The 26,543-nt window shown below is 46.6% G+C and overlaps 1 protein-coding gene across 4 annotated transcripts in view; it reads right to left on the minus strand.

Annotated features, from left to right (window-relative positions):
• The window catches only part of LOC142580112 (uncharacterized), a 233,805-nt gene that overhangs the window by 134,472 nt on the left and 72,790 nt on the right, over nt 1–26,543 (minus strand). For all 4 annotated transcript variants that reach the window (XM_075690924.1, XM_075690927.1, XM_075690925.1 and 1 more), the window contains exon 3: nt 10,734–10,859. In XM_075690924.1, the coding sequence (XP_075547039.1) occupies nt 10,734–10,859 (126 nt within the window). The remainder of the gene's footprint in view (nt 1–10,733; nt 10,860–26,543) is intronic.

Raw genomic sequence — 26,543 nt, forward strand, 5'->3', positions numbered from 1 at the left:
CCTCAACGGGGCCAGCAGACACTCTCAGTTGTATTACCATCAATGCTACGACAAGTACTGTCCAACTTCCCTTGTTTTCACTCGTGGCGTTCAAGCATCTAACGATGAACTTCCACAACTCTGATCTTTTACATCCCTGCATTTCGAGCAAATCAACTTTCCCGACCATGATGTCACACTCTGGCGTGATGTTTTACCTAACAGTACCCACATTTATGTTTCTGCTCTTCGTCGTGCTGTTTTTGACACACGGAGCTCAATCTGTCATCTATGTGTATGTGCCACGCAACACTTTATCAATAAATGTTATGTTTGGTCGTGCATACACACTGATCTACAAGACTCAGTCTGCACTTGTAAGCGTGTCAACATATCAAGGTGCAACGACACACGAACCAAATTGGGCAAATTCCCTCTCCCCGATGTACGTTTCAATATCATTAATTTGTACGTCATTGGACCTTTGCCACCACGCCATGGTTATATGTACCGTAGAATTTCATTGATATGTTCCTGTTATGTAAGTTTTTTCCGGTGCCTACATTCGCAATTGAGAACACAAAAAAATGACCCAATGGAGTTACGCTCATATTCTGCTGGCACCACAGCTCAATACGTCGTCAAACTGCAATCTTATGCATTTTCCAGCTGCTAGATCCCATGTAAATAAGAAAAATGCACGACGCACATGCAGTAGAAGACTGTATATAGCTGCCCGCCACAGCAGCTTCATCACACTACTTGCCCGCCCTTCTCACATGAAACGCAGATGCGCACTCAGTTTCTTATTCTGGTACCAGCAAATCTACACCCAGCTTGTCGCCACTGCATTCATAGCTATCACCGCCAAATCTATTGTGATAAGCATCTTCACGTATCTGTTAAAGCGAAAGCTTTACTACGTCAGCTAGCGAGCCATTTCAGTTTGTCGCGGCATATGCCATATGCCGTGGCTGACGAACTACCTTGAGCCGCCATTGCCTAGCAACGCCGCAGCCGCACTCCAGCAGATGGCGCTGCTGTCGATGCCACTGCCATCGCCGCTCGCTCCACCAGATATGCTCTGCTGGGGCAGAGGGAGAGGAGGTGTCGCCTCGCGGGGGGGGGGGGTATATATACATGCACTTCACCTCAGTGTATTTAGTCGTTATGGAGAGTAGGAAAGAGACGCAACAACGACAGAATGAAGCAAAGAAAAGACAACGCGCTCAAGAGATGCCAGAAGAACGCGCCGCATGACTTGAGAAGCGTCGTAAAAGCCTCGTCATTACCTGAACAGTATGTCTTGTCGTGTCTATACAATAGAGCTAAACCAAACGCTTAACCAAAAGCTAACATCACAAGCGTAGCCATGCAGCTCTTGCTTTCGCAATTCCACTAAGGTTAACCAGAAGCTAAACCACAGGCAATTTTTTACATAGTGTGGTGTGTTTAGTGCCATTGGTAGCGTACTGCACACTTTTACTAGGCTATAATCTAAATGCGCCACCGTTCCCTGCTTTAGGCAGCACTATGCGGGCATTATGTTTCGCTTCGGCAGAATCTGGCGTCACCAACCAGGTTGACCTCGTTTCGGTTTTCCGTTGCCCTCTTAAAACACCACACAATAGGAAAACAGCAAAATGTGTCTCGCGTCGCTAGAGCACCACCAGCTTGACATACGGTAGCGTCTTGTGCGGCAACAATCCACACGATGCTTCGCATTTCGCAGTTGAGTATGTCAAACTTCTTTAGTTACTTCGGATCGTACATTTTCCCGGTTAGTACATTTTTTTCTCGTAGTTTTTTTACAAAACGTATGAACGAGGTTCTACTGTGCTTGCTTACATGCATTGATAGGCATACACGGTGGTCTGAAGCAAGTCCAATGCCTGAGGAGGAGGAGGAGGAGGAACTTTATTACTGCAGAAACCGTTGCACGGTTTATTCCTGCTTGGTTCCCTCTGACAGGGCTCCACTGGCGATCGCGGCTCGCCGGGCCTGGTCGAGGGTCGCCAGTTGGCTTCCCAGGTCCAGTTCGGAGAGTCTCGCCTCCCAAGACCACGTAGTGAGTGCGTGTGTTGTGACTCGTGGCGAAATTGCGTCGCCCGGATGGTCGGTACATTCGTGTGTTATGTGCACGAGTGTCGCTGTGTGGTTGCTACATCAGGGGCATGTCCGGGACGTATAACTGTCTGGGGAGATAGTGTGTAGATGAGACAAGTGGGAGTATGTGTTAGTTTGCAGGCGGCGCCAGTCCCTTGCCTGAAGTTTATTGAGAGCGTTGTGCGGGGGAGCATATTGCGTTCTTCCGAGACATTGGTCCTGTAGTATTTGTTGACCTGTCGTTAATAACTCGTGGGTCGCTTGTCGGTCTGTCAGGGGCTGAAGAACGGTATGGTCTGCCGCTCAGCTACTGTGACCTCGAGCTGCGCAGTCCGCCTCTTCGTTGCCCCGCAGGCCTTCGTGCCCGGGGCACCAGACGATACCATGGGTCCATTGTAGTGTGCGACCCAGGATTCGAATGGCTTGTATAGGGAGTGTTCCATTCAGGTATAAACGACACGGCGCTTGTGAGTCCGCAAGGACGCGGGCGGACCTTCCCTTGCTCTCGGCGTCGTGAAGTGCGAGAGCGATCGCTGCTGCTTCTGCTGCTGTGCTGCATGTGGCACGGATGGAAGCAGAGGCTACCAGGTTCCCCTGATTGACAATGGCGAGTGTGTATTTGGGCCCGCAACGTGGCGATGAGGGATATGGGCTAGCGTCCATGTAGTATGTATCTGGGTCTCTGAAACAGCGTTTGTGTAACATGCGGGCACGCGCTGCTCTTCTCTCTCGATTGAGGGTGGGGTGCATGTTCTTGGGGCTAGGGTCTACTACAATATTCTCTCTAATGTGGTTAGGCAAGAGTTGTGTTTCCTCTTTGCAGTACTGAGGTTTCAGCGGGTACCCTAGCCATTGAAGAAGGTGTCTTCCCTGTTGAGTCTTGTTGAGGCGCTCTCTCTGCGCTATGAGCGTGGCACTTGCTAGCTCCTTAAAGGTGTTGTATACGCCTAGCGCTAGTAATTTCTTTGTGCTTGTGCTTGACGGAAGCTGTAAGGCTGTTTTGTATGCCATTCTTATGAGAGTGTCCGTGCCGCTCTGTCTCACTTTTGCGCTTGACTTGATACGGGAGTGCGTACGTGACATGGCTGATGACAAGGGCTTGTACCAGTCTTAAGATAGTATCGTCCTTTGTGAAACTATCTTTGCTGCACGCTACTCTGGCGATGAGTGATGCAGTGCTTCTTATTACGTGATTTAATTTCTCTGAGGCTACCTTTATGCCGTTGTTCTCCTGGATGTGCATCCCTAGCAAGCGTGCGGTCGGGACGCACTTTATAGGTTGCCCGGCAATCTCGAGATGTATTGGTGGGGCTCGATGTTCCTTAGTTTGCTTGGGCCCGATTTGAAGGTACTCTGACTTGTGTGGGGCACACCTCATTCCTGCTGTGGTTAGGTATGACTCGATGTGTCCGATAGCTGTGAGTAATGTGTTTTCTCTGTCGCCGTATGAACCCTTCGTTGCCCATAGGGTGATATCATCGGCATAGAAGGCACATCCAAGTTTTGGGATGTTTTCCAGTTGTAAAGCAAGTTTTCTAAGTCCGATGTTGAAGAGAAAAGGAGATACTATTGATCCTTGCGGAGTACCCTCCTGCGGTGGATCACATATGTCTGATTGTAGGCCTGCTATGCTGATGCGGGCTTTGCGGTGGCTGAGAAAAGCCACGGTATAATGGTATACTCGCTCTCCGCATCCTATGGCGGCGAGGCCATCTAGGATGGTTTCGTGTGCTATATTATCAAATGCTTTTTCCACGTCGAGGGCTAGGAGTATGTTGTTGTTGCTGCCCGGTTGTGGGTTGAGGACCTCTTCCTTGAGCACTTATTGGCAAAGACAGTTGCTCATACTTTTCCGTCTACCTGAATTAGCCATTTTGGTGTGCCATCAATGGTGACCACTGATCATGGCAGACATTTTGAGTCAGCACTTTTCATGTCTGTAACATCCCTTCTGGGTTGTGCGTGCATTCGCACAAGTGCTTACAATCCTGCACCCAATGGCATCGTCGAGAGGCTACATTGACACTTGCAAGCTGCACTTGCCACTCAGCCTCACGTGGAGGACTGGGTATCGCACCTTCCAAACATGCTGCTCGGACTTCAGTCAGCACTCCGACCAGAACTCACCTGCTCTATAGCTGGGAAAGTTTAATGCCTGCATCCTCCGTCTGCCCGGTGACCTCATCAACCCCATATCTATGCCGAATGTTTCAGATCAATCTTCTTTTGTCCAGTGTCTACACATTTTCATGCACAACTTGCGCCCCTTGCCAACCTCTGCTCACACGAATAAGCACGACATTTTGCTAACCTCAAACCTACAAACATCCTAAAAGGCTTTTGTCCGTGTTGACATGCCTCATCGTTCTTTTCAGTCCTGCTACGACAGTCCTTTCTCCATCACCGAACGTTCTGGACACCATTTCACAGTCCTGCGCAATAGGTGTGAAGACACGGTTGCTATCACAAGGATCAAACCGGCTCATGTTATCAACACCTCTATCTGACCACCTCTTCAAGTGACCATGGACACTTGTCTGCTGGGGGGGCCCCATATGCAGCAAACTTTTCTTCTGGCAAGGTGCTGGTTTTAGACATGAGCGAGTCGTGGGGTGTGGCTGAAGAGAGGAAGAAGAGGAGTTAGAAACGATGGAATAGATCAAGGGAAAGGACATACGAATAAAAACCCTGTGCTCTTAACTGTGCTTGGTGGTGCCACACCTTCAACAGCCAGTTACCAATATACGAGAGTTGATCCAGAAATAAGGTTCCCATCAATTTTAGAAATAGACAACATTGTTTATTCTCACAGAAATTTACATCATTGGAAAGATGAAACTTTGCTCTATTTTTCTACATAATCGCCATCTTTTTCTACGTACTTTTGTAGACGGTGCTCAAATTGTTGTATCCCACTGTCATAGAACTCCACTGCCAACCCGTTGAGGAAGCGTTTCAGCTCTTTTTGACTACATCGTAGCTCCAGAAGCGTTGGCTACTCATGTTCCTTTAACTTGGGGAACAAGTGATAACCACTAGGCACGAGCTCTGGACTGTATGGTGGGTGGGGCATGACAGTCCACCCAAAGTTTGTCAAAAGTTCCTGGGTTTGATGGGAGATGCGAGGTCGGGCATTGTCGTGAAGCATCATTACACCGGCTACCAGTGGTCCTCCCCAGCGGTTCTGGATAGCTCACTTGAATTTTCTTAGTGTTACACAATAACTGTACGAGCTGATTGCTGTCCCACATTCCATGAAATCAATCAGCAGTATCCCCTTATGGTTCCAAAAAACACTGGCCATGACTTTACCAGCAGAAGGAGTTTGTATGAACTTCTTTCCGGTAGGTGGCTCTGGGTGACGCCACTGTTTGGATTTTTGTTTCGTTTTGGGAGTGAAATGAAACACCCACGTTTCTTCTCCCGTAACAATGGAAACCAACAATCCTTCCTTATCTTCTTGACACTTTTGAAGAAACTGGCGAGCGCAGTCAAGGCAGTTCTCCTTGTGGTCTGATATCAATAGCCGCAGTACCCATCGAGCATAACACTTGTGCTACCCAAATTTTTCAGTCAAAGCTCTTTCCACTGTACCATAAGAACTCCCAGGAATCTGAGCAACAAGTTCACGGACGGTGATCCTCCTGTTTTGAAGCACTTCGTGTTGGACCATCTCGATAACCGCGTCTGAAACTGCCAGTCTTTTACTCTGTTCTTCAACGTGGACTTCCTTCCGACCGGCACTAAACTCCCTGCACCACTTTTCACCATTCGACATACACTTGTCGCATACACTTTCGCCATACGACTTTTCGACATACACTTGTCACCATACACCTATGTCAACTGATGATGAATATCCATGGGTGGAGTTCCTTTGGCGTGCAGAAAGCAAATTACGAAACAAATTTCACACTTGGCGGGATCAACAATGGGAACCTCCATATTGGATGGCTGCTGAGCCAAGAATGAATGGCACAGCGAAGCACGGCTGGGGGGATTCGAGAGTGGGGGAACAGCCGCACGCAGCAGTGTTGGCCGATTTCACCTCACACCTTCCCGTGTGGCTGGAGCTCTTTGGGAACATTATCTCTGGATAAACCCTCATATAAGAAAGAAAGAGCATACCATATTTACACGATTGTAAGTCAACCTATTTTTTAAAATTTGAAAATCTGAAGTGGGGGGGTCGATTTACAATCGAAACCAAAACGTGGCACCACAAAAAAAAAAAAAAAAAAAAAGCGAGACCAACGAGATATCAGGGGAGCTACAACGTAGTTACAATTTTATGTTTGCTCTATGGCCCTACCCATAGTCTATGGCCTAATCTGTGCATTTGTTCACTATTCGGAAGGGTTTGTCAGCATTTTTTTAGGTTTTTACAGCGCACGCAACACTCATGGGGGGTGTCGATAGTCGATGGAAGTGCCGCTGTTCCATTTGCAGTGGCACCCCCAGAACGGCGGCGCTTGCAGGGACTATCAATAGTTCATGGAAGAGCAGACGCCACTCATGTGTTTCTTTTTCCCTGTAGCTTATATGTTCTAGGGTAGCTTTTAGTTTGACTCGTTCGACTCGACTGCCGGCCACGTGCTACTCCCATGCTTCCTCAGTCATCATGAGTGCTCCAGGCCCACTAAACAATCGGCCCTCGTTCACAGCAGCGTCCAAGAGGGCTGGCATTCTTTCTGCTGAAGAAACAAATCGTTGCGTAGCGGGCCGCAAGTTCAATGTTTCTGAATGGTAGGTGCGACAGTGGTGACTACAGCAAAGCAAAATTTTCACCTGTGATGGCAAGCGAATAATTTTCCACGGGCCGAAGTCGGGACGCCTTCCGGAGCTGTAGGCGAAGCTTGTAGGGTACGTCGCTGAAGTGCGTGATCGGTTCCTGCCAGTGAAGTGCAACATCGTCATGAAACAAGCCTGGATCTTTGCCTTTGAGGACCTGCTCCGTCGTGAGTACGAGTGGCTGGCGGCAGAAGACCGCGAACTTATGCCAACTTGACCTGTCAAAAGAGCCTTGCTGATGGCTGTGTGTGGTTGGGTGCATTCGGCGTGGCCTGCTGTTCCACAATATGTCATAGTGCGGTCGTTTGCCAAATGTGGAATTTCGCTGGACGACGACGTGCTGTGGGACCGTAGCAGCGATGACAATGACAGCACTAGTGAAGACGAGTAGTCCAGTGACTATGTCAGCTACTAATAAATTTTCGTTATGGAATGCGCCCTCGGGTAGCTCTTTTCTTTTTTTTCCTGTCACGTGACACGGGGGCGTTGACATACATTCAAGTTGACTTACAATCGTAAATAAGGTAATCAGTGCATCCAGCCCACATCATCAAGTGAGAGAGATAACTTGAAAACTTCAGAAGGAAGCTGAAAAACAAGTGATGTGGGAAAAATGATATACCGCACTTATTTATTTATTTGCAATACTGCCAGTCTCTACTGAGACCATAGCAGGTGGGCACTATATATATGTACATATACAAAGAACGCTCATCACGTTAGGGGCCAAGCAATACATTTATTCATTTACATTTATTCGAATCTAGGCCGATAGATTTTTTTTCAAATAATCATATACAGTAGAATCTCGATGATACAAATTTCTTGGGAGCAAGCGAAATATTCGTATCATCCCGAATTTGTATGAACCAAAACAAGCCAAGCTGAACATGAAAACGAACACAAACGTTAAAGTGACAAACAATTACGACCGAAAAAGTCTAATGTTCGTTTGCACTTTCTTGCCCTCAATGTCACTAACAAGACCTGCCTGAAAGGCATAAGATCATGCAGCTGTTTCATAGCTCATGCTGCCGGCACTTATGGTGCGGTGCAGAACATTGAGAGCTTAAAGGGTTTCTGACGTCAATGGCGGTGGTTGGTCACACACGTCAGCGTCTTCACCATCAGCGTCAGTCTCGATTTCATTTACTTCATCAAGCAAGCCTTCAATGGACCTTAGCCCACAGGTTGCAACGTTGTCGTCCGCGGTGACTAAGTCTTGAGCGGATGCCTGAGTCTCCAGACTCTCCCAGCCTTCTATTACCAAGTCCTCATCGAGCTCTTGGTTATCTCCCATCAGAGCCGCATCTGGTCCCGTTCCAAATCTACATTTGCGAAAGCAGTCTGCGATTGTGTCCGAGGCCACATAGTCCCAAGACAAGGCCAAGAAATGCCACGCATCGAATAGACTAATCCGCAAACTCTCATCTCTGCGATCAATTTTTGCCAGCAGGCGCATTACTAAAACTCCTTTGAAGTAATGCCTGACGTTCCGAATTATTCCCTCACCAGCGGCTGCAGATGGCTCTTAGTGTTAACAGGCAGGAACCTTATGGTGATGTTAGTAAAGGTTGTCTCCTTTGGATGGGCCAAACAATGGTCTATGAAAAGCAAAATCTTTCGGTTCTTTGCGGCCATTTTACGATCCAGGGTTGTGAGAAACTCGTAGAAAAAACCTGCGGTCATCCACACTTTCTTGTCCCCCTTGTACAAACAAGGAAAACATCCTGCCGATCGGAAGCACCTCGGCTGTTTACACTTGCCTACGAAGGTAAGCTGCATTTTCTCTGCGGTGTCGGGATTCACTGAAAAAATCACGGTCGCTCTTTTACTTTTATGGCTACCCTGGCAAGCCTGGCCCTTCATGCACAAGCTTTTCTCCGGCTGCAAGTTGAAAAATAGGTCCGCCTCATCAGTGTTAAACATGTCGCACGGTGCATAGTCCAAAATTAGCACAAGGCAGCATGTTAACACGTTTCTTCTTAGGGTTTTCGTCACCCTTCTTGAGGATTTCAATTTTTTCTTTAAAAGAAAGGACCTCTCGTTCATGCAACATGGCGAACAGCCAATGCTTCGGCCTTACTGCATGCACTCAACTTGTGTCAGTCACGTTTGGGTAGTACAGATTGCAGTGCTGTAGCAGTTATTCAAAATGCACAAGGCGGCGACAGCAGCAAACACTAAACACATGAATGCAGCAGCACGCATCTCAGCCTGTGATGGCGATGGCAGTTCAGCTTTCCCTTTCAGATTGGGTCACCCTGTGCAAAAGCGCAGTGCAGCAATAAGAAAGGGGAGGAAAAACAACAAGAACATGCTGGTGTAGCAATAAAATAGGTAGAAAAAAAAATCTAGCATATGCCGATGAGCTGCCAGGGAATGGGTGCCGTAGCCTTGCCAAGCACGTGACTCGCCGTGCCTCAGGCTTGTCAGGTTCTGTGCCGAGCACACTATGTACGCTACACAACTGGCGGCGGAGACGTGCAGGTGAAGGGAAGTGGGTGTGGAGAGGAGGGCCGGTAGCCACTGCGGCTCGGCCGGCAGAGGCTGGAGGTGAAGGGAAGTGGGTGCAAAAAAGGGTCAGCAACCGCACATTAGCCATGGTAGCTGCACTCTCCGAGACCAGCCACGTCGCCCCGCTCGCGTGCACCGGTCATTAGCGTGTTTGCATCATCCACGAAGGCTTGAGAAATTGTTCGTGTAATCCCAAATCATAGCAAGCATATTCTATGTAACGTAATCCGCCAAAACATCTTAGAAATTCTATCATCGCAAAATTCATATCAGCCGTAATCGTATCACCGAGATTCTACATTACCAAACTCTAGAGTCGGCTTAGATGCGAGGTTTTAAAGAAATGCACCAAGTTTTCTTTGAAATTGATAAATATGGTGCATAGCTAGTGCCATCTAGAAAAGTCAGTACCGCAGCCGCTAGTAGCTGAACCAGTAGCCAACTGAAGCACACGAGCAACGTTCCCATTTTGACCTGTGTTGTATTGGAGCGGGTACTTTATTCTATTGTATTGGCGCGTAGCGTGGCATGATCATAATGGCACTGAACAGGCGATGCCACTATAGTGTTACTTTCAAATGAAAAGTTGTGCTAGCCACAGAGAAATTGTGAAATGCGCAAGCCGGACGAGACTTCAGCATCAATGCGAAAAGTGCCCGTCGTTGGAGGGCGCAATGGCAGATGCGTTTTGCATGCACCACAAAAAGGATGGAATTTGGTGTTTGAAGATGATAGCGATAAAGAAGATAGCAACGAAGCTAGCAGCGATGATGATTTAGAATGAGCTTGGCATGTTCATTATTCAATAAATGCTGTTTTCATTTTGTGAATGCTGTCCCAACTTTTTTGTTCTTCAGTCTACATTTGAGGTATGTTTTTTTTTTTTTCTGGCTTCAAACTCTAGGGGGTCAGCTCAGAATTGGGGGCAGCCTAGGTTCGAGTAAATACAGTATGTAACAATTAAGAGAGAGCAAGGTGGCACTACGGGTTAGGACAAATGTGGGAGCCAATCTTAACTCCGAGTCAGGCAGTGCACTGATAGTCTATTAGAAGATAGTCTATTAGAAAATGTATGCCAAGGGAAGTGGAAATGGGTTTAAGTGAGGTTAGGTGAGGTTAGGTGGTTTGATGATGTTAAGAGATCTCCACATACAGGATGGAATCAGGCAGTAAAGGGGAAACTGCAAATTGCTGGGAGAAACATTTGTCCCGTAGTGCCCACAAAAGAGACTGATGATGACCTTAAATATATGCACTTGATACAAGCACTGTGCCCCCTTTCTGTGCACATTGCTCTTCAGTTGTGTCAACATTAACAAGTGAAGCCTTGGAGACTTTACCTCAAGGTCGGCACTGAGCAGCAGGCTCCGATCAGAGGCTTGTGCATACACATCGCGCTGGCAGCCCTGACAGCTGTGCACCTCCCAGTCGCCCACACTGCGCACGCTTTCCAGGAACGAGTGTCTCTGCATGTAACAAACACATGCGCAAGTGATGCACAAGGCATACAGAAGCAGCATTACACTGTGTCGACACTCATGAAATGCAGAAGGTAAAAGAGTGAAACTCATGTGCAGTGAAACATAGCAAAATAATCCCACACTTGCGTTCAATAGAAATCCTTGCTATAATACAAAATTAGGCAAAATTCATCTATGATGAACATCAAAGTATGTGAATAACCGAGACGCATCATATATAAGGTGTGCATTGCAGCCGGGCTCCTCTCTCGCACTTCCCTCTGGACATGTGGCACCTTCCAGCAGTGGCACCTTAAAGACAGCACTTACCCAGGGCCACCTCACAAAGCCATCAAGAAGCCCAGATTTAACCTCAGAAATCCTTTTCTGTTGACGAATTAAAGTTTTTACCACCTCCACCCAGTGGCACATATAGAGTGATCCACAAGCTGGCACCAGAGGTTCATTAACGTGAAAGACGTTCTTTGAAGAGTGGCACATGCCCACTTGAACGGACCACATTTTAGACTGCACAACCTTCGGAACTGGCCCACATCTACAGACTGCACAATCTTTGGGATCACCTACATTTTTGGTGCTATAGGTGGATAGCTAGACAGCTGGAAAGAACACTGGTCTGACAATGCCAAGAATGCTATTCAAACTAAAAACTTTTCTTTGCAAGATCTGCAAGAGCAATCTACTGGCAACAACTAAGGCCACAGAGCACCTTATCTAGAAGAAAAAGTTGCACTGAGCTGATATCATGCATGGGAGTGTAGTGAAGTGAGAGCTCTGGATTGGCACTCTCCTAAAAGGGCCAAGGACTCGGGATACCAGATCGTTCATGCATCTTCCATATGGTAGTGACAGGTAGAACAACAGAGCCATTCTATAAGAGTACACAGTAAAACCTAGTTAACACAAATATGATAAAAATATTGAGATACTGTAAAATCCCGAGCAAGTGCCCCTGTCCGCTTTCGATGGATGGATGGATGGATGTTATGAGCGTCCCCTTTGGAACGGGGCGGTGGGTTGCGCCACCAAGCTCTTGCTTTTATACTGCCTAATGTCTTATCTAGGTTAAAGAAAAAAACTATGATGGATGGATGGATGTATGTTATGAGCGTACCCTTCGGAACGAGGCGGTGGGTTGCACCACCATGCTCTTGCTGCTATACTACCTAATGTCCTACCTAGGTTAAACAATAAAAAAAGAAAAAAAGAACACAATGAACTCCCACAACCAAATTTTCTCATCCCCTATTGCGAACTGTGCTTTTGTACATCTCCGTTTTTTGTCGTTTCCCTACTTTTCTTCCACCAATCCTCCAATCGCCTCTTACTAATTCCTACTGCAGACATGTTTATTTTTCCATTGCTCTCGCTGAACCCAAGGGCTTCAAGGAGGCCAGTGGTGCCTAAAATGACCACTGGTTAAACGTCTTCACATTCTAATAAAACATGCTGCATAGTTTCCCTAGCTTCACTGCAGCAACTACTTCCTTCCTTTGACTACTTCCTTCTCATATCTCACTTTATATGTTCGTGTTCTAAGGCATCCCGATCTCGCTTCGAAAAGTAATGAGCTTCCCTTTGAGTTATCATAGATTGTTTCCTTTCTGATTTCGTTTTTTCCTCTTAAGTAGTTACTCATGGCAGGTTTCTTTTCCATTGCCGCCACCCATTGGCGCCACCTAGCAAGCGACCTGTTCACCACTTCATACATTTTCACAGGACTGCTTGGCTATACTTGCTTTTTCTAACCTTTTACAAAACTGCATATTAATTACATAAAATGATGCAATTTAGTGAGAAAGAAATTTATTGTTCAGCCACACTTCTGCCAAGGTCTTATCGTTCACAAATGGTTGCCATTTTTGTCAAAGGTGTGAAGTGTCATGTGAAAAAAGCGCGAGACATATGGTGCGATGTTGCATGCGATCCGTCGTACGATGCGCCGGAGTCCAACTTGGCGAATAGTATGATGATTCAGGACACATGGCACGAATGAGCGAGCGGCACCTAGCTGCGCCCAGAACCAGCACGTCAGTGTTGGACACTCAGAATACTGCGTAACTTCACAAAGAAAGTGAAAACAAACATGTCTGCACAGCTCTCTCGTTTTAAACAAACGGCGGCTATATAAACACGGCTATGTGAGCAGCGCAGACGTGTTTCCACAAGGCCACGTCCGTAAGTGTCAGTACGGTGGCTAGAAGGGAGGTGAGAATTTCGCAGCGGGCCGTGCATGCAAGCGCGTGTCGTAGTCATTCATGCTGTTGACAGGTGGCGTGCGCGTCGCGTCTTAGATGCCTGTCTTCGGCTGGCCAAGGCTGGCAAACGTCTACGAGGTGCATGCGCGTCTGTGCTGCTGTACCTTTTCTCGCTGCGTTGCTAGCAATCAGTTTTTTCCACTGATTATGTTTACCCATTGTAACCATAACATATGCTGAGCCCACAGGTAACAATGGAGAGACGTGTAAACCGCCAAACGCATTGCTTTGCACCCGGGTGCACTTCAAGATACGCCTCCGCCAGAAACAAGGGCAAGAAAGTCTCCACTTTTGCTGCCCCGAGCGATGAAGAAAGGCTGAAAGTGTGGTAACGTTAGGTACCACGTGCAGACAGACCTCTGGAGAAAACATCTGTGCTTCGTGAATTGCACTTCAAACGAAGGTTCAAAAATTCACCCCGAGGTGAAAGATTTCTTAGCCTACATAGATGCCTGGGAAGCACAAATAGGGAAAGTAGGCTTTCTTACGCAAGGCACAGCTGAAGGGCTTCACGTTACGCTTACAAGCACAATGTCCCTTCTTGATTACCTCGCAGAAGAGCTTGATTACAAGTAGCTAGTGACCTCTCGTTTGAGTCGTGATCGCTTAGAAAATTTATTCTGTATCCTTAGGCAAACGTCAGGCAACAATGATCACCCTACACCGTCACAGTTCTTGATATCAGTGAATTGTTTGTCATTTTGTAGCTTAGCGAAGGCCCCGCCAATGGAAATGTGTCACCCCCATTGATGAAGAGCCTGCTATGGCGCTCTCTAGGTGTTCGTCTTCACCAGGGCCCGATGGCATAACATATACTGCTTTGCGCCACCTAGGCCGAGAAGCACGAAGAGAACTCCTCAGCCTTTTTAATAGTTCATGACAAGATGGTGTCGTCCCACAGGAGTGGAAACGCAGCTGCCTGGTACCGCTACTAAAAGCAGGAAAGTCGCCGCTCGAACTGGCATCGTATTGGCCTATAGCACTTGCCAGCTGCATTGGAAAACTCATGGAACGCATGATCCTCATACGTCTCGAATGGTACCTAGAACACCACAAGATTTACCCTGATTCTATGGCGGGATTTTGACGAGGCCGTTCATCGATTGACAGTGTCATCGATCTAGTGTCATCTTTAGAACAGCAAAAATCTTGGAAACGATTATCAGTAGCACTCTTTCTGGACGTGAAAGGCGCTTATGACAACGTTTCCCATCAACCCATTCTAGACGCACTTTTGACAATTGAACTAGGAGGGCGAGCATATCGATGGATCAGAAACTACTTGACACAAAGGTCCTTGTTCGTACGTATGGAAGATGGTCCGACTACCGACCACTACATATGCCGAGGAGTTCCCCAAGGTGGGGTTCTAAGCCCTATTCTTTTCAACCTCGCGCTTCTTGGGCTGGCCGAATCCCTACCGGAAACAGTGAGTGTCTCAATCTACGCCGCCGACATCTGCATCTGGTCATCAGCGGTCACTCGTCGGCAGGTTCGCGCAAGGTTGCAGAAAGCAGCAACACAGGCATCTCACTATCTTCACACACAAGGCATCACCATCTCAACAGAAAAATGTACGTTAGTCGCTTTTACACGAAAACCAATGTCTCGTTATCCAGTATGCATTAATGGCCAGCCTATCTCCTACAAGAGAAATCATCGGTTTTTGGGTGTCATTGTGGACCGGGACCTCTCTTGTAGCCCTCATGTTGCCCACTTGAAGAAGAAGCTCACATCTATTGTTCATGTCTTCAAGTTTATCGCCGGGAAAACATGGGGATCGTCAGTGGGCTCCATGCTACAGTTATATCGAGCACTTTTTATTTGCTATGTTATAGTTCTCCCGTGCTTGCTAAAACATGCAAGTCAAATCTTCAAGAACTACAGAGCGTGCAAGCACAGGCACTACGTGTTTGCCTAGGACTTCCGCGGAGCGCCTCAACAGCAGGAACCATTATAATGACTTGAGACCATCCGATCACGACTTACATTAGCACCGACACGCTTAGGGCCCATGTTCGTCATGTTTCATGTATGCAATCAAGCTCTCTTGCCTGCCTGCCAGAATGACGACCACAGGCGTCCTTCTCCAACGAGGTCAGCATCCATCGTGCCTGTCTACCATCGGGCTTCACACCCTCAGCACGTTCAACCTCAGCTTTGTGGTGTTTAGAAAAACCTCAAGTGCGTCTCACGGTTCCAGGGATAAGAAAGAAGACTGACCTGCCTACCTTGGCCCTGAAGCAAGCAGCTCTGGATTGTTTGAACACTTTCTACTTTGACCAAGTCCACATATATACGGATGACTCTTCCACTCAGACCAGCTCCACTGGCGCAGTGGTTATACCATCACGATTAATTAGCGTCCGATACAAGATTTCTCACATGACAACATCGACCGGATTGGAGCTTGTTGCCCTCCGAGGTGCCGTTGATTACATTAACAACCAACCCGCTAATCGGTGGGCAATATTCTGCGATTCAAAGGCGACCTTACAATGTCTTCTGTTATCTCTTCGTCGCGGGTCGTGTGAACAACTTGTGCCGGAGACACGAGAAATGCACCATCGTATGATAGTGAAAGGACACGACGTTGTGTTTCAGTGGCTGTCTGGCCATTGCGGTATCTCCGGCAATGACCTCGCTGACGAAGCTGCTAGGAAAGCACATGAAGGAGCAACCCTTGTTTCTGTACCTTTATCGCGGACTGGCGCAGCCCAACACCTAAGCAAGGTAGCACACCGTATGACATTAGAGAAGTGGCATACACCTCAATTCACCCAAGAACGATTGCATTTCCTTGACCCCTCTATGCAACTGCGGCTGTTACCAGAGCTTCTGCGAAATGAGGAAACAATGCTGTGCCGCTTACACTTGGGCGTCGCATTCACCAATGCATATACGCTTTTGATTGGAATGACTGACAGCGCCGACTGTAATGCCTGCGGTGTCGAGGAAACTATACAACATTTACTGTGCTACTGCCCATCTTTTCAAAACGAAAGACATGACCTCTGCACAGCTCTCAATCAGCTAGATAGAGCACCGTTCACCTTGAAGAAGATCTTGGGATCATGGCCTCGCATGTCGCAGCTACAAAAGGCCACAAAAGCTCTGCTGCGATATTTGAATACTACTGGATTGAGTCAGCGTCTGTGATCCGGACTGAGTGACCGAACGATATACCCAGTAGACTTTCTCTTCTTCTTTTAATCTTTCCGTCCCCTTTTCCCTTTCCCCAGTGTAGGGCAGCCAACCGGGCTCAGTCCTGGTTAACCTCCCTACCTTTCCTTTATCATTTGCTCTCTCTCTCTCTCGGCAATCAGTGAAAGGCCAGATAACATGCAAGGAAAGCTTGAACAGCTGATGGATATTGGGTGCCTGAACGAAGTTCATGAGGTGCTTGCATCATGCGACCTACTTCCTGATCATGATGCGACTGTTGCAATAAAAAGTGACTCGCGGATTTCCTACTATGTCGCCGGATATGTTGCTCGGAAGATGCTCAGCAAAACAAAGTGCCATGACTGCTCTAGAGCACTGCTCCTTCCAGCTGGCTCTGAACTTCCAAAGGAAGCTTGCCTCCCACAAGAGGTTTATAATGGAGGATTGCTATATCCATCTCAGAAGCTTCGGAAATTCATTATGAAGCTAGAGGATTCATTCACACATTGCTTCAGTGTCAATAGTCTAAAGGCCAACCGTGTGATGGATTTGATTTCTTCTTTGGCAAGGAACAGGCTAACTACAGTTGGCTGTGACAAACACAGCACAGAAGTAACAAACCATGTTGTGAAGTTTTATGCACTAACAAGGCTACATTTTCTAGTACAAGTACAGAACAAGGCTACAGAGGGAAAAAGGCAAAGAATGCGGCACCTTAAGCTGAGAGGCATGTTACCTGAGGGTGTGTTGTACCTTGCATGGTGCGTTAATTTTTTTGTGTTTTGTCTTAAGCTGCATCACTTGTTTGTCCTTAGTGGCTGGCTTTGCCCACATACTTGTCCATCCCTGCAATAAAATTTTGTGTTGTACTGCAAGGGCCCTGTTGCTTTTTCCGGCTTGAGAACAAAACACGCTCACAGCCGAGAGAAATCCAGCGCCTTTTTTCGTCAACTTGCTGCGCTCTTTCACTGGCTAAAATACTAAAAAAGTTAAAAAGCTGAAGAACTAGCTAAAGAAAGTTTTTGGTGAGAGCCTCCTACCCATCGGCGTTACTCGCGTGTCTAGTACGTCTACCTGTAATGCTAGCCTTGTTATCTTCTTATTTAGAATGACTGGCCACGTCGGCCAATTAGCATTTCATGTTCCTGTGGTGGGCAAGCGTCACATAGTCAACACATGCTCCTCGACACTAAAACAACGAAAAACTACCTCGCTCACGGAGCGCGCGAGCAGAGGAACCGAGCCGCCGAGCGCGATCTAAGAAATCTAAGTGTGTCACGCCGGCCGATGCTCTCACCTCCCCTTCTAGCCACCATAGTGTCAGCTCCATTGACAGCTGCCAATGGCAAAAGACAGCAGGGCTAGCTCACTGCACCATCGAATCGGAGACCAGTGGCACCTGTGACACAACCACACGGAGCTCGTAATAAAGCACCTATGTTGATCAGCACAACAAGCACACAATTATATCGCTCTTAATTTGCAATACATTTTATTTTATCAATGCAGACAGAATGCAAACAAGTAAGCCAGGCAAGCTTGTGATTGCTTGGCGATGGTATAGGCCTAGCTCGCTAGCTGCCAGGTCCAGGACCAACAGCCCTTTAATTTCGGTCCACAGCCAAACAAGGGCACTGCTCTCCACCTTTCTTAGATTATTTTTCACCACTGAGAGGTCCTTGCTTGGGATTTTATGGTAACTGAAATTTCCAGGTAAGCGAGATTACCAAAAGATAAATCCACTGTCCACACATATACCATATATTAAAGGCTTTCCAGAGTGACTCCAGTGACCGATAACTTTCCAATAAAAGCTCATGTAGAATATTAAGAGCAACACTCTACGAGCAACCGCGCTGCTCGCAGATTGCTCACTGGCGAGTCATTCAGCGCAGTTCTACAAACAGCTTATTCGCTCGTGTTGTCTTTGTTGGTTGCATCAAAATCGTTCCTGGCCGTGCGGTTTCTCAGCTTCGTTTGACGAACAGTTGGTTTGGCTCACCGCTGAAGCGGAAGATAGCTGATGCGCCCACTGATCATCGGCAATGCATGACGTTGCCAGTGAAAAAAAAAAGTGCACGGCTATATATTTCAAGACTAAGTGCTTCTAACTGATGAAGCGATCGTCGTGAACGTGCTTGCATCAGATAGCGACGGCGACGATGGCAGCGATGACGCGGTAGGGCAGGCTTCCTCAAAGTTGTCCTCACAAGAGGCCCGGCAGAGGATTCAGTCCCTCCATTCTTCATTTTCGCGGGGAACCTTCCGCTGCACTGTGTGGAGCACCTGGATGCCTTGGAGAAGGATGTCGGCAAGCTTTGCGTAAAGCACGCAAGGCTGACCGACATAGAGTTTTCTCGTGCAAGCCAGTGAGAAGTACGTGGCGAGATCCTTGTGGCGATCTCGCCTCAACATTTGTTCTGGATTTCTCAAGCTGACAGGCTGCCGTGGCAGCCTTCTCGCAATTTTTGAAAGGCCCCTTTTGGGGCCACCAAAGCGATGCTTAGAGGTGGTGCTCACATATCGCTTGCCACCCGTGACCCCTCTTTGCAGTTATTATAGCAGTGCCATTCATCCGCTCTGCCATCCCCCTGTTTTGATTTTTTCATGTAAACTGGTTATAACAATGGAATTTTCGTGGCACTTGAATATTGGCATAAGTGGGTTCGACTGTAGTTGATTTCAAATGAATAAGGCCAGAACTGAATTATAAAAGCAGTTCCCATCTTCCTAACTGCTTACATTTCACTTCAGGTCTGCTGTTACACTTACAGCGGGTGCACGAACTCAACGGTGCCAGGCTTAACATTTGCTGAACAGGATCAGCATTGGCTAAAACTTCATGTGCATGGCTTGAGATTTGCACGACTTGAAGTTTGTGCATTTCAACTTGGTAGGCATGTCTGACTCATTTTGAGTGCAATTAATTATACATACAAGCGAAGACACTTTCGCTATCGCGTTGTCAGTTCGATGGCTGATGGCGCGGGATTCCGTCAAACAATGGTCGGCACGCCGATTCTGTCAGTGCCATCAACAACAAAGTCCGTCGCAATACGACAACTCGTGCTCGTCGGTTGCGTCGTTGTTGGCCTGGTCTAATAAAATGGTTTCAGTGACACACAATAGTTCCGTCAATCGTTGGCGTAATCATCTTGTCGGTCTCGTATCGACCCTGTATTACCGCACCTTAAACGAGTACGTGAAGTCAGGCACGCGCTGCCACCAGCTGCAAGAGAGGGCCGACTCTGCAAGAAGATTTCGTCACCAACGTGATGTTTTTTAAGAGTCGCTCAATTGTAACGCACAAGTTTTTCGTTAAATTTGATAGCTGTCAATGGAAGCCGGCAACTATGTGGTTCACGGTGCAGTTCGGATGAGGCCCTGGACGCTTTCCGTTTCAAAGTGGAGTTGCAGTCTTAAACTGCGCATATTTTCGGCACCGCACCGACATTGAGCTACCAGTGAAGTTTCAATGGGGTACATGGCACGAGTGTTTGCAGCAGCGCACGCCTGAGCACTTTTTTTTTTCTTTTTCGGGGGACTTTCTAGTGCACGGCGACGGATGTGACCCTTCCAAAGCCTTTCACGACTAATCCGCTAGGGCAGGGCGCATGCGTCGTTGCGCCATGAAGAAGGTGGATTACGTTCTGCTTGCCAGGCTTGTGCTGTACAGTGACGTCAAATTCAACCAAGTCCATTAGCATACTAGTAAAGCACTGTGATGGTTTCATATTTGTGGTGAGACATGCTACAGTCCAACTATCTGTGAGAAGACAAATCTTCTTGTTTAAAGATAGCTGCGGAATTTGTGGCAGATGGCCCAATATACGGCCAGGCTCTACCATACATTGCTGTGCAGCTTCTTTTCAGCAGGGGTCAAAATACTCTGCTGGCATACTCAAGCCCCACATTGTTGCCATCTTGACACTGTGACAGTACTGCTCCAAGGGTCAAGGCTGAAGCATCCATGTTTACTGTAGTTTGGGCCGACGGTTGAAAATGACCAATACGTGCTGAAGTAAGAGCACAGATCGCATGGAATGCTGACTCGCAGTCAGGTGGCCACTGAAAAACTCCCATTCTTACAATGTTTTGCAGAAGAGTTACGACCGTGGAAAAATTTGGGATGAAGCATTGGTAAAAGTTCGTGGTTTTAATCCACTAAAGCACTGCCTTGGCAGTTGCCGGCACAGGCATCTTCAAAATGGCTTCTATCTTTGCTGGGTTTGGACTTTTACCATCTTTTGAGATGGCAAAGCCAAGAAATGTCAAGGATGTAACAGCAAATTGGCATTTAGAAAGTGAGACTTTGAAACCAGCATTCTGCAAGAGTGTGAAGACTTCATCTAACAAGTCGATAAATTCCAGAAAGGTTGTGGTGAAGAGGAGGATGCCGTCTAGAGAAACTAATTCCACATTTCTGGTGACGAGGCTATAAGCTCTCAAAAAAAGTGTGCATGGCCTTTTGAAATGTAGCAGGGGAATTGTCAAGTCCGAATATTATATGCATTCATTGAAATGAGCCACGATGTATGATGAATGGTGTTTTGGGTTGATCTCGTGGACATACGAGGTGTGTTCAAAAAGAAGCCGAAGTTTTCCTATAACGTGTTTACTGCTTATGGCACTACATTTTACGTGCTGTCCCCTTCAAAGTAGTCCCCTCTACTGGCAATGCACTCTTCCCATCTTTTATTCCATTTTTGGAAAGCCTCCTGGAACGCACTTTCTGGAATGGTGCACAGGTCTCTTCTTGCATTGTCCTGGATCTCCTCTATGGTTTGACAACGACATCCTTTCAAGGTGGTTTTCAGCTTGGGAAATACAAAAAAGTCAGCTGGGGCTAGGTCCGGAGAATATGGTGGGTGGGGCACAACAGGAGTGTGGTGTTTCGCTACGTAGCTGCGGACAAGTAATGATGCCTGAGCCGAGGAATTGTCATGATGCAACATCCAAGCCTGATTTTTCTACAATTCTGGCCTCTTACTGAGCACAGAATCTCTCAAATGTGCTAGGATCCCCTGGTAAACTTCTTTGTTTACCGTCTGACCATGTGGCACAAATTCCTGATGGACAATACCTTTGCAGTCAAAAAACTCAACCAACATCACCTTCATCAGCTGACCGACTTATGCATGCTCTTTTTGGACGAGGAGAACCTTTGGCCACCCACTGCGATGACTGCACTTTCGTTTCAACATCATAGCCATAAACCCATGTCTCATCGCCTGTTATGATGTTTTTACGAAAGTTTTCATCGTCACTAGCAGCGGCAAGCAGTTCCTGGCTGATTTCAACAAAGGTCTGCTTCTGTTTGTCAGTCAACAAACGCGGCACGAATTTCGCACTAACACGACGCATCCCAAGTTTGTCACTCAAAATTTCATGGCATGATCCTATGCTGATACCCACTTCGTCAGTGACTTCTCGAACAGTAAAACGACGATTTCCATGAATCACAGTTCAAACTCTCTCAAAGTGGTCATCATCTGTGGATGTGGAAGGTCGTACAGGCTTGGGATCGTCACCGACCGACATTCTTCCGTGTTCAAAATGCTTGAACCAATCCCAGCCCTGTGTGCGACTCATACAGTCCTTGTATGCTTGGCTAAGCAACTGAAATGTCTCTGTGAAAGTTTTCCCAAGTTTGTAGCAGAACTTCACACGTACACGCTGTTCTTGCAATTCCTTCATTGTCACTTTGGCACCAATTTAAAGAACAGCTTGTTCATGTGCTCACTTCAGCGGGTGTAGCTTGTCAACTAACGGTCAGAGAGAAACGCGGCAAATGGCAGTTTGTTGTCTAAACCTGCTGCTACATGAGCTCAGTAGCCGCAGCGCGCTCCCTCTGCCAGTTAGCGCGGTATTTCAAAAGTTCGGTTTATTTTTGAACACACCTTTGCCAATAAGCAAACTTCAAGTTGAGACATGCAGCAACTGGCGGTATCGTCCATGATATCATCAGTATGTGGAAGGGGCTGTGCGACACTGATGGTTTGCTTGTTAAGGGATATATAGCTTACACAGAATTGCTTCCTTGTAGGCTGAGAGACAACATCGACTGGGAAATCCCAAGGGCTTGAGGATGGCACAATACGTTTCACAAGAAGTTCTTGACACTGGCACTCAATGAAGTCGCAATCCGCTTTGCTGTATCTGTAAGGTTGATGGGCATATGGTAATGCATCAGGCACAAGGTCAATAGAATGTTCAATCCCTTTGTAAAGGCCCAGATCATCAGTGGCAAAGAGGTCGACATGCTGGCGCAAGACGTCTTAAACTGCAGTGACTTCTTGCTGTAGCTGTGCACCTATGTGAGCATCACGCAGCTGTCGGCATTGATGTTCAAACTTGCCATCATTGCTAAAAACTAGTATCTCCGGTTAATGTGGTACTATTTCAGGTAGCTCGTCATGCTGTTTGAGAGATAACCATGTCGGTTGGGCGTAGTCAGGCAACGGTGCAAACTGCAGACAGCCTGTAGATGGTGCTACTTGTGTGAAAGAAGAAATAGTGCTACTGGGCAACACAATAGCATTGGACATCCTTGGTAGCACTTTCTCCTAGCATTGCATCACAACACCTGTGCTAGGAGGGTGAATTTCCATTAGATCAGGTAGCCATACGAGGAGATCAGCATGAGCTGCCTCAAACCAGTCCACCCTAAGAATCAAGTGCAAGGGTTTTCTAGCCAGAACTAGAACCTCAAGTACTGCAGAAACAGGATCAACAGTGATTTGAGTGCACAGTTCAACCAGCTGGCATGACAGCACCCCCACCTACAAACAGATATGGAGGCTTGGCCCATGGTAACAGGTTGGCAGATCCAATGATATTGGGCGTGAGTATGGTCTGTTTAGAACCACAGTCTGGGAAGGCATCAACAGTGCCTATAAGTGGAATGTCTGCTTTAATTACAGCACACTGCAGAAGTGACCTCTTAAGTGGTTCTGAAGCTTGAAGGCACGCCATGAAAGCAACGTTGGTTTGCTGGCTGGATGGCTGTGCGGCATTGGACTTGGGATGAGGGCACTTCAATGCACGATGGCCAGTTTGGGGACAGTTACCACATTTACTCGAATCTACCGTGCACTTTCTTTCCGTGGCTACAGCCTGATCACCTTCCATCGCGCAGGCGATCTGCACCCCAACCCATGCAGAAGCGGCTGACATCGCACGCAGCGCCCTCCACTCAGTCGCCTACAAAAGGGATCGTCCACAAGCAGCGAACGGGATTTGCAGCCGACTGTTCGCAGCTCACGCATTATTGTTTCATGTATCATAGGTGAGTGGGTTGTGACGAGAGCTTCTTCAACTTCGGTACTATTTAGGCTGCGAATCCCAAGTGTCATTTGATTCACCATGGGCATTGATCTGTGTACTTACTGTGCGCGGATAGGCCGCTTTGTAGCGCATGGCCATTTTGCCAGTGGTTGTTCACCAAGATGGCTTAGGCCTGCCTTGGCTACTAGTTGCTGGCGCATGGGTGGACGGTGTTCCTTGGTTTTGTTTTGTATTGCACATTTGATACTCTGCGCTGGCAACGTAGAGACCAACCCAGGCCTGGATAAGGTGGACCAAGTTCTCGCGCTTGTTAAAGAGTTAACGTTGTCAAATGAAAAATTTCAGAAAGACACTTCAAACAAACTAAAGGATATTCAAACGAGCGTCACTGACATCAAAAGGCGACTCAGCGGTGTCGAAGAGCGACTAAAAGCAGTTGATAACCTGTGTCATGAAGTCACCACCGTTAACTCAGTCGTTCAGGAATCGCAAGAGCAGCTGAAGACCATAGAAACTAAACAGTTGGAGCAGGCCAATCTGGTTGTTGATAACCTAAATAACCGTATGCGCAGAAATAACCTAATATTTAAGGGAATCCCAGAAGAGCCAAAAGAAACATGGGTTGACACTGAACGCATCATCAACCAGTTTGTGTTAACTAAGCTAGGCTTCAATGCAGGCGAAATAGAGCGAGCCCACAGAATGGGTCGACCTAAAGCAGGTCACATCCGACCAATTGTTGTGAAATTTCTGAGTTTTAAAGACAAGAGCATCATTTTAAGAAATGCTTCCAAATTGAAGGACCTCCAGAAGCCACGCGTATGGATTGAAGAAGATTTCTCAGCCTGAATGCAGCTCATCAGGAAAAAACTCAGGGATTTCGCATGCGAGGTACGTAAGCCTAACGAAAAATATACTGTGGTCTACGATAAACTTCTTCTTGGAAGCAAATGTTACACCTTTGATTCATCACAAAACAAAGTAACCTGTCTTTCAACGCGCAATGAAGCCGAAGTATGTCGGCTGAGTGAGCAACCTACTGTTGGCACACGACGAAACGAAACTAACCAGAATGATTGACACAGTCATGCTAATCAAGGTGATTCATTGTCACTCCTGGTGTGCAACCTTCGAAGCATGTTTCACAAACAAGACCAGCTATGTGCATTTATTGAGGCTTGTTCTGTAGATATTGTTCTTGGGACAGAAACTTGGCTTACACCCGATATTCGGGACAACGAGCTGTCGCTCCCTAGAAACCTTACTATATTTAGAGATGATAGGGTGGGCGCACGGGGAGGCGGTGTTGTAGCTGCCGTGAAATCTAATCTATGTGCTCGCGTTGTTTACACGCAGTCAAATATTGAAATTTTGTGGATTTCACTTCAGGTCTGTCCCTCTGTGACTTGCGCAGTCGGGGTCTGTTACCGTCCGCCTGATTCTACTTCTGAATTCATCGAGATTCTTAATCATTCCCTAACTTTAATCCAAGACAAGTATCCAACTTCACCTATATTCCTTGCTGGCGATTTCAACTACCCCACAATAAATTGGCAGACGTGTACGCCCCTAGGTTGCGCAAGGAAGAGCGAATGCACAGAATTTCTCGATGTTCTTTGTTCATTTGATCTGCATCAAATAGTTTGCAAGCCAACACGTGGAAACGCTATTCTAGATCTAGTCCTCACAACCGAACCGGAAAATATGCTTGTCCACGTCCTTGAATGTATTAGCGACCCCAACGTAGTACACTGTGAATACCTTTTACAAAGTAGTAAACCAGAAAAAGCAAAGAAATCTATTTACGATTACTCCCACGCAAATATCGACGCGATTCTTACAGAGCTGTCATATTTTTCTGTGTGGTTCTTGGAAACCATGGCTTATCGCAATACAAATGATAACTGGCTCGCTATCCGAAATAAGCTTATTGATCTGAAACAAAAGCACGTTCCCAAAATTGGAATAACGTCATCAACACAGAGCACATGGTTCACGTCCCAAGTGAAGAGAGCAATAAATAAAAAGAAACGCCTTTACTCTAAAGCTAAGTTGTCCCACTTGGATGGTGATTGGCAGTGATACCGAGAACAATCAAATAAATGTAAAGCTGAAATTGAAGCATCTAAAGACAAGTTTTTTAACGGTGACATCGTCAACATGTTAATGAACAATCCGAAAAAGTTTTGTAAAGTAATCAACCCTAAACACTCTTCTTAATCCACTATACCAATCGTTAATAACGGTGTGCTACTCTCACCATCTGAAGTTGTGACTGAATTAAACTGGTTTTTCAGCTCTGTATTCACGAACAAAAATCCAATTCCACCTGACCTTACATTTCCTTCAATTAACTCATCTATGAATGATCTCATAATTACACCAGAGGGAATAGAATCGGCCATCGATCGACTTTCAAATAACTCAGCGCCAGGTCCAGACGGCATCTGTACAAAGGTGCTTAAAATGACTAAACCTGTAATATCTCCCGTATTAGCCACCCTTTTCCAGCAATCAATAGATACAGGAATTGTACCAGATGACTGGAAGGTCGGTCGTATCACTCCCATTTACAAATAAGGTGACCGATTAATGCCCTCAAACTATAGACCTATATCCTTGACTAGTATTCCATGTAAATTACTTGAGCATATCATATCTTCCGCAGTTATGAAATATTTATCTGAACATAACTTTTTTTCTAACAATCAGCATGGATTTCAGCAAGGACGCTCTTGTGAAACACAGCTTTTTGAACTTATAACTGATCTTCATCAAGCTGTTCTCAATTCCATAAAAATCGATGCCATATTTATTGACTTCAAGAAAGCATTTGATAAAGTTCCCCATTCTCGCTTAATGATGAAACTTAGCCAGCTTAACATACATGGTAAAATTGTTAATTGGATCTCAAGTTTTTTAGCCAATCGCTACCAATTTATTTCCGTAAATGATCACT

The sequence above is a fragment of the Dermacentor variabilis genome, chromosome 4 (genome assembly GCF_050947875.1).
Source record: "Dermacentor variabilis isolate Ectoservices chromosome 4, ASM5094787v1, whole genome shotgun sequence".
NCBI lineage: Eukaryota > Metazoa > Arthropoda > Arachnida > Ixodida > Ixodidae > Dermacentor > Dermacentor variabilis.